General features: G+C 52.9%; 1 protein-coding gene across 2 annotated transcripts in view; it reads left to right on the top strand.

Annotated features, from left to right (window-relative positions):
• The first annotated feature begins 3,653 nt into the window (after positions 1–3,653).
• EDA (ectodysplasin A) overlaps positions 3,654–10,160 on the top strand; it is a 71,070-nt gene continuing 64,563 nt past the window's right edge. For both annotated transcript variants that reach the window (XM_088538449.1, XM_088538448.1), the window contains exon 1: positions 3,654–3,941. In XM_088538449.1, coding sequence (XP_088394575.1) covers positions 3,654–3,941 — 288 coding nt within the window. The remainder of the gene's footprint in view (positions 3,942–10,160) is intronic.

Below are 10,160 nucleotides of genomic sequence, written 5' to 3'. Positions count from 1 at the left end.
GCAATTTAGTGGAGCTTTCCTCAAAGGAAAGTCATGAATTCCAAAGCTTTTAGGTCACATATGTTAAAATCTACTCTATTGCTGCTGCAAATATTACAGCTGTTGCCAAAATGTAAATGGGAAATGGGCTAAAATCTTATTTACAACATCCTTCTAAGAGATTCACTAATCTGTTAAATATTCCTGGAACTTGCACTGGATCTGCAACTAATGTGTCCTGCGTTATGTTGAGAGGGTTTCACCCATTCCATAGGAAAGGGAGATGTTCTAAACCGAGCCCAAAGCTGCAATAGCAGGTTCTGCTTCCCCCCTTCCAGGCAAACACTGCTCGGGCCCCACGGCTCTGTCAAAACTGTGAAGCTGGAAACAACAGCGAGGAGAGGAAGGAGAGAGCAGGTCACCGGGAATTCGAGGTGTTGTCCCTGGGCCTTCCTACTCTCTTCCCTCCCTGCAGAGGACTTTGTGCCACGCTACACACGCTGGAAGGAACAGTGCCTTTATTTTTGGAATGTTTCCTTTTTTCCTAGATTTCTCTCCATTGTTCAAGGAAGAAAAGCAGGGGCAGCTGGGCCCAATAAACTCCCGCAGGATTTGGGAGGGGGCAGCCCATCTTTGTGAAGCAAGTAATCTGAAGGTGTGTGAGCAGGAACTGTTGTTTATTTTCCATCATGGATCTTGTCTGGGATCTGCTAATCCCAAGCATTAAGAATCTCCTTATCAGGCTAACACATCTGTTCTGGGGCAGAAAGTTTTTCTGTCTTGTTTCTTCTACCTCTCCTGGGCTGAAATTTCTTAAACCTGCAATTTCACTTAAACCTTTGAGGTTCTTCATTGATGTCACAAATTTTATCAGGGATGACTTAGAAAAAAGCATCGGAACTTTACTTTTTACCTCAGAGAAAGAGGATTCGTGGTTCAGAAAGGAAACATCTGCCTCAGCAAGGGGAAGGTCTGCAACATGTGCCCTCACCTAGGCCTGGAGCTTGTAGCAGCACTTAGCGGGAGAGGAATTAAAGTTAAGTACTGGAGAAACAGTGAAGTGGCTCAGTTGTGAGGCCTGACCAGGCCACGTGGTGAACATGTGAGCACCCCTCACATGTTTAAGTACTTAAGTGAGTTAAAAGGTGGGGGTGCTGCCCACTCATCTGCCCTGGGAGTCCCGAGGACTTCATTGAGAGTGGTTTGCAAATAGTCCCTAATGAAATCCCAGCAGAAATGGTGAACTCACTTTTTATGAGCAGCTCAGAATAAAATAGCTGATTGGACTCACACAGTTTGGGATCGAGGCCTTGGCAACACAGGCCTTTGTTTGGAGTACTGAGGTATTCCAGGGACTTCTGAGCTTATTTGACCTATAAACTTCATATTTAAAGTAACATAAATGATTCTTGAAAACACAACTGGGCTATTGCAAGTCTGTGTAGGCCAATGTGTGATTGCCATTAATTAATTTGGACCCTCATCTTGAAAAATAGTGGTAACCCTAAGCATTCAAATAATTAAAACCCAACCTAAAATAATTACAGGATTTTTTTTATATAAAGAGGGGTTTATTCACTTGTATTTTTGTTGTTGTTGTTTTGTTTGTTTGTTTTGCTTGTTTTTTTGCTTGTTTGGGTTAGTACGGGTTAATGCTTCCAGTTTTTTCTTCACAAATATTAGGGAAGCATTTCTTTCTTAAATGAAAACAGAGATTCTCATATAATCCCATGACTATAACATATAACTTGTAGGGAAAAAAAAACTATTGTAGAAAAACAGGGGTAGAGAGGATTATGAAGAGGTCCCTCATCCCGAGGTCTGCACCATCCTCTCACCCAGAGGCAGGATCAGCAGCGAGTACAATATTCTTTGTAGATGTCCAGGCAATACTCGGTGATGAAGTCCCCACGAATTGCCAGGCTGGGTACTCCAGGACTTGACTTGCTTGGGACCAGCAGGACCTCGCTGGGGATGCGGCACCTGATGCACCAACAGCGAGCAAAGGTTTCCTTGCACTGCTGCCGGGACACCCGCTCCTTGCCCGCGTGGGACAAGCATCCCGTTTCTTCAGGCCATCTCTCCAGTTCTTTAAGATCGTTTTCATTTCGGCTGGGCGTTCCTCCTTGCTGTGTAGCACCACTCTTCACTTGTATTTCTCCCCGTTATTTACGCACATACTTGTTGGTATAAAAGATAACAAGAAAATACCACTTGCAGCTGCGTGTCCCTCGGTGCTTTGGTCTCCCCAGCTTTGTCTCTCCACGCTCACGCTATTCTTTCATACTCAGTATTAGTAACTGGTCTGATTTATACTTTCTGTGCATGTTCCTTATTGTGTTTAGATGACCAAGCTGATCTCATGCTATTCTTCTATCTGCTTCTGCATGGGGATGGTCTGCAGATGTGCCATTACTCTAATTCCCATAAGGAACTGGCAACTCCCTGAATGTCTCCCCCCCTTTCCTTGTTTTCTAACAGATATAACCTCCCCAAAACTCACACTTCATTGAAGTCTGCTTTCTTGAAGCATGCAGTCTTCCTCCTCCAGAGCCACAATTCTTCACCATTTACTTGTTCCCAAGCTGCCTTCCACCTTCACTCTTTTTGTAGTCAGAGTGGAAACCTAAAAGAAGCTGGAGAAGGCACCAGAGCATTCCAAGAGCCTGCTGGGTGCTCCGTGTCCAGCACTATTCCCTTTCCGAGCAGTGCCTGACTAATTAAAGCCTGCCTGCTGAGTTCTGGCCTCTGGATGCTTGAGCTAGTTGCTCACAAAAATCCTCCTGTGATTCCTCATTGCAGAGAATCCTTCACACATGCAACTGTCTGGCAGTGAAATTAATTTTCAGGGATCATTTTCCTGGAGTAACCACAGGCCCTCAGGTGTTTACAATCCCGAGAGGGCTGCACCAGCCTCCCCTTGGTGCTGCACCGGCTTTGGGGCTGCATCCTCGCCTAGTTTGCTTCCAGTGTCACACAACCTGTGCAGAGCTCCTGCCCGGGCAGCCCTTCAAGCTCTGCACAGTGGACCGAGTTTTTGGTCCGCAACGACTTGGCACTGGCTTTATTTGCTTCAAGGGCAGGAAAGGCTCAGGGCCGGCGGCAGGAGGGCGTCGCGGCGGAGCAGCCGCCGCCCGCGGCAGCCCCGAGCGCGCAGTCACCGCCGCGGCTGCTCCGCCGCCTTCCCGGCCTCCCGCGCACGGCGCCGCCGCCTCCTCCGCGGCCCCTGCGCGCGGGCCGCTCGGTACCGGGCAGTGGAGCCGAGGGCCGGGCCGGGCCGCGGCGCGGGGGGAGCGCGGGGTGCGGAGCGGGGCAAGGAGCGGCGCGGAGGGCGTAGGAGGAGTGCGGGGCGCGGAGCGGGAGGAGTGCGGGGCGCGGAGCAGGGGGGGCGCGGGGCGGGCGCGGAGCGGCGCGCGGAGCGGGAGGAGTGCGGGGCGCGGAGCAGGGGGAGCGCGGGGCGGGCACGGAGCGCGGAGCGGGAGGAGTGCGGGGCGCGGAGCAGGGGGAGCGCGGGGCGGGCGCGGAGCGGGGCTCGGCTCCGCCCCGGGCTCGCGGCTCCGCCCGCTGGCGGGGCGCTGGGGCGGCCCCGGCCGGCAGCCCCGCGGCGGCCCGGCGCGCCCGGCGCAGCATGGAGCAGTAGCGGCTCGGCGCGCGGCCGCTCCGGAGCGCCGGCCATGGGTGCGGAGCGCAGGGCCGAGGCGGCCGCGGCGCCCCGCGGCGGCTGCTCGTGCGGCGGCGGCGGCGGCAGCTGGCGCCTCTTCCTGGGCTTCTTCGCGCTCTCGCTGGCGCTGCACGTCCTCACGCTCGGCTGCTACCTGGAGCTGCGCTCCGAGCTGCGCCGCGAGCGCGGCCCGCAGCCCGCAGCGCCCCCGCGCCGCGACGGCCCCACGGCGGCGGCGGCGGCGGCGGCCACCGCGACGCGCCCGCAGCGCCCGCCCGACGGCGCCGAGCGGCGCCAGCAGGTGGGTCCCGCGCGGGGGGCGCCGCGGCCGCCCGTCCCGCCGCCCCCGAGCAGCGCGTGCTCCAAAACACGGGAAACAGCCCCAAAGCGCCGCGCTCGCGGGGCTGGTGGGGAGAGGAGGCGACTTTCTTTGTCTATCGCTGCGGGAAGGGGGAGCCGCTGCCTGCGGGGTGGATGGGGCTGCTGCAGGGCACGTGGGGACCCCCCGTGTGGCACCTGCTGCGGGCGCTTCCCCGTCCCGCCGTGTCCCCAGGCCGGCATCCCGGGTCGCTCGTGCCGCGGCCTGGGGACAGCGCCGTGTTTACGTGCGGCGGGTGCCGCCGCTCCGAGCCGCGTTCCCAGCCCGGCCATCCCGCTCGCGCCGCCCGTGCTGAGCACGAGCGGGTCCCGTTGTCACGCAGGGAGCCCTGCTGCCGGAGCCGGTGCTAACCCTCCATTTCCGCAGCTCTGCAGTCACTTCTCTTGCCTGTCTCGCTACCCTGGTGCTCCTGCTGGAGGAAACCCCACTCCTCGTGCGTGCTCTTGCGTCTCCCATTTGGGGTGCTACTGGTTATTTGGGTGTTTTTGATTATTTGAGTATTTTTTCCTGTCCTTCCCCCAAAACGTGCGTGTCGTCTCAGTGCTGGGGCTGGAGTCCCTGCGTGCTGGAGCTGCTTGGCCCCCTGAGCTTCCGGGAAAGTCAGGTGTGCGCAGAGCAGCCCGGCTGCTTCCTCCCCTCTCCTGCGCGTCCCCGGAGCGCGCTGTGTCCCCGGAGCCCCTGGGAAGCAGGGACGGAGCTGAGGCCTCTGGGCAGCCAACGCAGGTCACCTTTTACAGACAGGAGCCCTTTCCCAGGGCCGGGGTGCGGATGAGGCAGAGGAAGGAGCCTTTTCTGTCAAGGCTTCCCGGCCCGATGCCGTGGGTCTTGTGTGGTTATGCTGGGAGGCGGAGGGCAATCCCTGCGGATCGTGAACCGGCTTGGATCCTCTCATCCCCATACGAAAGAGGGTTGCAGGAGGAGGGAACGAGCAGCACAAACCCAGCCGCAGTCCCCGTGGGAGCTGCTGCTTTCCTAGGCATCGATACGGGGGCAAACAGAACAAAAATAGTTTTGATGCAGCGCTGAGTTTGGAACCTCGTCCTCCCACTTGGCAGGAGGCAGCCGTCCCACTGCTCCGGCCTCCGCTGCCCCGCTGTTCCCATCCGAGAAAGATTTGCGCGTTCAAGTGCACGGTTGGATTCTGCAGCTTCAAGTAATGAAACGTAGAAGGCAGCTGAACGGAACCGCTGCTAGCGGAGCCCTTCCTGCCCTGCCGTTACTTAAGTGGCGTTGGTGTAAAGTGAACTCGAGCTGCTTGATGCCATGCTTAAATTCCTGGATTGTCTGGGAATAGCGTTCGGCTGGAGTTGCTCTCACACTCGTGCAGAGGATCTGCGCGGTCTCGTGCAGCTCTTCTTTTGGGCACGTGTACAATGAAATACCAGAATAAACAGTTCAGGCATTCATAAACTGCCGTGTTAGATAATTTGCCTCTGAATATGTACTAAAATCCACATGTTGCTCTCCACAGCTGACATACTCCAGATAAGGTAACGGTCTTTATTTATTTATTTCACATCTGGTCTGTCAGGCATAAGAGGAAGAATTCTTTAGGACATATTGAAGGAGTTGGTTGTAAGAGAAGACTTCCTAGTAGTAAGAACATGCGAAACACTAAGCTTAATCTGGCAGCACCGGGTGTGCAGCCTGACTGCTGGGCCTGGAAACGGCGCTTTTGGGCTCAGCATTTTGACAATGTGTAATTAATATTATTTGGAGTAATCTTTCTTCTATTTCTCAATGACTTTTCTGCCCTCCCATTTGCTTGTCTACATACAACTTAAAACACACAATTTTATATGCAAGTTTTCCATTAATACAGATATTTTTGAGATTAAAGCAATAAAACCAAAACCAAGTACTGGCAAACAGTCTTGCTTTCAAAGTTAATGTCAACAGTGTTAAATAATAAAAAAACTTAATAATATATATCAGATTTGTAGCTGCTTTCCAAACCATAGCATCCAAGCAGTGCTGCTGTTGCAGGGGAGGAGCTGTGCTGTGCAACTGAATACCAAGAGAGGATTTTCATAAATTAAGCAGAAATTAGTAAGTAGCTCTCTAAAGGGTTACAGAAGAGGTTTTAGTGCCTGACAGCTCTCAGATTGTGGTTCTCTTTAGTGGCTGCTCAGGGTTAAACCACCCTGGCAAGTGGTTTAACACCCTGACACACGGGGTGCTCTGAATCCCCCCACCAAATTCCAAGCAGGAGAAGTATCTGCAGTAAAGTAGTAGAATACTGGCTGTGTATACCGGAGTAAACGTACAAGTTGATTTAAAAACTAAGGATATTTCCCACCCAACCTCCCCCAATTCTCTTATTTATATTTTTCCTTTCTGGCCTGAGGGAGAGCAGGAGGTGACGGTCAGCGGAGATATTTTGGCAGAAATCATGTCTGGCCAAGAGCCAAAAGTGACCTCATGACAGGAGTGAGATTTGGCAGCCCGATAACATTCTGCTTTCCTATCTTACAGGGTATCCAAATATGTAACTAATTTAAGCTGCGAGGGCAGTTTGTCATGGCAGGGCTGCGCGCACATCTTGGGCCCAGAAGCTGCACGCGTTGCATCATCAGCTTGGCGTCTGCGTTCCGAGTTTGCGAGCGCCGCTTTAATCCCCTGCCTCTCGCAGCGCTGCGGCGGCGGCGCTGCCGAGCGAGGGCCGCGCTCGGGCCCTCTCGGCTGCGGCCGCAGGGTGCAAACGGGCTGGAAACGGAGCGGTTCACGGAGCAGACACCGCCTGCCGCTTGTTGAACTGTTTTGGGTTTCAGCTAGGCCGTGTTTGGCTGTGAGGGAGTCGCTGATGTCGCAGCCGAGCCTCCTGCCCTTCCCCTTTCCAGCGAGGACGTCGGGTTGTTTCCCAGCGTTGCTCCTGCCCGGGCTCTGCGGTTCCTGCGCTCGTCCTCCGTCGCGGGCTCCTCGGCATCGCCCCGGCTGAGCGCTGGGATAGCGCGAGCTGTTCCCGGCAGGCTGGGATGTGACGTGCGCCTCTCCCGACCTGGATTCGCCGGAGGGCTCCGGGATGATGCTCCCAGCTGGGAGATCTGGGCTGGCGGCTCTTGGGCTAGTTTGGAGTAGCCAGGGGTATCAGTGGAGAAATAACAGCGTGAAAATAGAGGTGTCAGGGGTGCCCTGGGCTGGTTGGTCAGCCCTTGCTCATATATCCACGGTGCTGTTTCTGTAAGCACGCGGCCTGCAGCCCGCTGCAAACTGCTCCTAGCAAGCACAGGGTGAGGCCAGCGCCCTGGGAAGCGTCCCAGGACGGGCTTTGAAAAGAAAAAAACACTCCCAAGTCTGCTGCTTGGAAGGAAATCAAGTATCCATCAGACATATCGCATCAAACTCATTCCTTAAGGCACTTGTGGCTGGCTAAATGAGGCTTTCAGCTTTGTCATAGCCGGGGGCTACTGCGTGTAAATGGGAAAAATGTGCTGAGCAGCAGTTCGGTTCCCAGGTTTTACCGGCATCATCTCGAGAGCTGTCCTGGTAGATCTGCCCCTTCTGAAATGCAGGAAGAACCTGCTTTCAGGCGGGACCTACATCTGTATGACTGATATAATGATCTCCCTGCTCACACACACCAGAATTTGCAATTCCCCTAAAGAAAAGCTGAGAGAACCACTTCGGATTTTCCTTGCTTGTTGTAAAACAAGTGCATTCAGAAGAGGGAACTTTTTTGCAGACGGTTTGTGCTGTGAGATGGTGGTTGTTTGCACTAAATTGTTAATGTGTTTGGAAGAGACTTCAAACCTCTCTTTCCAAGTTGCTGAGGTGGTCGCAAGCATGTGAGATGCTTGTAAAGAAAGGTGCTAATTCAGTGGGTGTCATTCACTGCTGCTACCTTTCCCATCCTTGCTCTGTGCAGCACCAAGTGTTTCTAGAATACAACCTAGAATCAAGAATCCAGGTACAATTTACACAACAAGCCACCGAATGGCCTGAAAGACATGAAAGCTACTTCAAAGATTTCTGCCTCCTTGAATGTAATTCGAACTCCTGTTTTAATGAGTATTTTAACTCCTGCTTCAAACTTTGGTTCCCCAGTTGCGTGTATTTGGGACGGACCTTGTCGATAATATTGCCACAGAGTTGGGCACGAGGCTGTGAATGCCGCTGCCCTTGGAGCTGCTGCACTGAGCAGAGCGGGACGCTGCTGGTGATGGATAAGCAAGGAGTTAAAACATGACAGAGCGCTGAAAGCTTTCAGCAGAGATCTTGTCAAAAGCACTTAAATACTGGTTTCCTTTGAAAGCCTCTTTTATGCTCTCCCCTCCAGCTGACCTCGCATTTCAGGTAGCAGATGGTCTGCAGGATGTGGCATCTGTCATGCTTAGCGTGGCTTCCAAGGGGAGTGCTCAACTCCGTAACTTTCCGAGGTTGCAAATCTGAAGCTTGCAGGCCAGGCGACCGTAAGTGCAGTTCAAGGGCTATAAACTTTTAAGTACCTATTCAGGGCTCATGCTTCGAAGTTTCATTACTTTTAATCGGAGGTTATGTAAACATTTGGTTCATGCGGGCAGGCCATTAAGCAGAGGAATGATAATGTTTTAGGATGTGTTTAATGGCGTGTTTTCCCTTGAATTGCACTTGGCAACCTTAATTGTAGCTGAAGGAAGCTCTTACATGGCAGTAAAGGGAGACCACAGCGCACGAGCGGGCTCTTTGGGAAGCTTCCTCGCGTTTGGGTTGTGCCTCTCCCCCAGCGCTCAGTAACATTCTTGAGGCTCTGTGAGGTTTGGGTTATGTGCCGGCAAGAGAGGGTTGTGCAGTGACTGATACCAAATAGAAAACATATTTGTGCTACCAGGCCTGTAAAAGGGCTTGTGAGGCTGCCAGGCGCCCGTGCCGTGGTGGGGGTCGCTCTGCGTTCCCAGCCCGAGCGGGAACATCCGTCTCCTCGAGGATCCAGCCTGGCCGTGCGGCTGTGTTCCCGGACAGGCGCTGGATGGAGCCGGGCGCTGCCCCGACCCCGCTGCTTTTGGTACCCTCGCTTATTCGCAGAGACTTCTGCGGTTTGGTGCATTTGTTACCCCTAGTTTCTATCCCGGTAACCCTGCACGGAGCAGGTTGCGCGGACGCCGTCTCTTGCGTGTGCTGGTTGCCTGCGGCCTCGCGTGCAGGACGTTGAGTTTCACTGTGGCCTGGACGGGCCCACCCCGACCAGCAGCCACTCGAGCTCGGCCCTTCTCAGTTGGAAAGGACAAAACTGTCCGTAAAATCGACCTTCCGGTTCTCTTGCTCCCAGGGGTTTTTACCTGCTAGAGCCTCTCACTGGAGATGACCCAGCTGCCAGCAGGGAGAAGGACTAAAACCAGTTATTAGGCAGGAATATGCAGCAGATAACAGATGAACATCTTGCATCTGTCAGCTAGGAGAAACAGTCAGAAACATGAAACGCAGGTTGCAACTGCTGCCTCGGACTAGACTCTCTGGTCCAGAAGTGATAGGTGATTTGTTGATAGTTTGATACCAAATTAACAAGAAAATACTTCAACTGACATTTTCTTTTTTTTTTTTTAAGAATATTGGTGGTGTTCTAAAGTTATGCTCCTCTTAACCTCTGAGTACACAGTGCTTTCTCAAACTGATATTATTTTAGCCTTTTCATGATGTTTTCTTACCACATAAATCTTCTCTGCTCTCCCATACACATGTAGTATCTTGTAATACTAATTAAACTGCACGCCATCCTAATTTTGCTCTCATACTAATCCAATATACTTTTCTTGACCTGAAGCCAAACCCTGAGAACTCCAGCACACGCAAAGCTCCCATTCCAGTCTAATTACATGTTAATGACTTTGTATTTTAGCATCTTTCACCACTCTGGGAAGATGTCCTTGTTAGAGGTGCCTGGCCATGACAGGTACCTCACGTTTGAGAGACTGTGGATTTTCGGTGATTGCAAAGCGCTCAGCAAAGCCCTGCGCAGTGAGTGGGTGTGATTATGTCTCTGAAGATGTGTCATCTGTCAGAATTCATTAGCTGCAAATACGGAATTGCACTAAGATTTGCATGTCATTTAAAAATGGTTAACTGCCTCTGTAAATTAGGAAAAGGAAGTTCTTGCCTGGATTTCTAAACATTGCAGTTGTTAGGACTGTCTGCCTAAGCTCTTGAGGGAAGGAGCTGGTTTTGCCT

This window comes from Tinamus guttatus, unplaced genomic scaffold (genome assembly GCF_059628265.1).
Source record: "Tinamus guttatus ecotype Peru unplaced genomic scaffold, ASM5962826v1 Tinamus_guttatus_pri_ptg001087l, whole genome shotgun sequence".
In the NCBI taxonomy this organism is placed as follows: domain Eukaryota; kingdom Metazoa; phylum Chordata; class Aves; order Tinamiformes; family Tinamidae; genus Tinamus; species Tinamus guttatus.
This window is presented reverse-complemented; position numbering and strand designations above follow the sequence as displayed.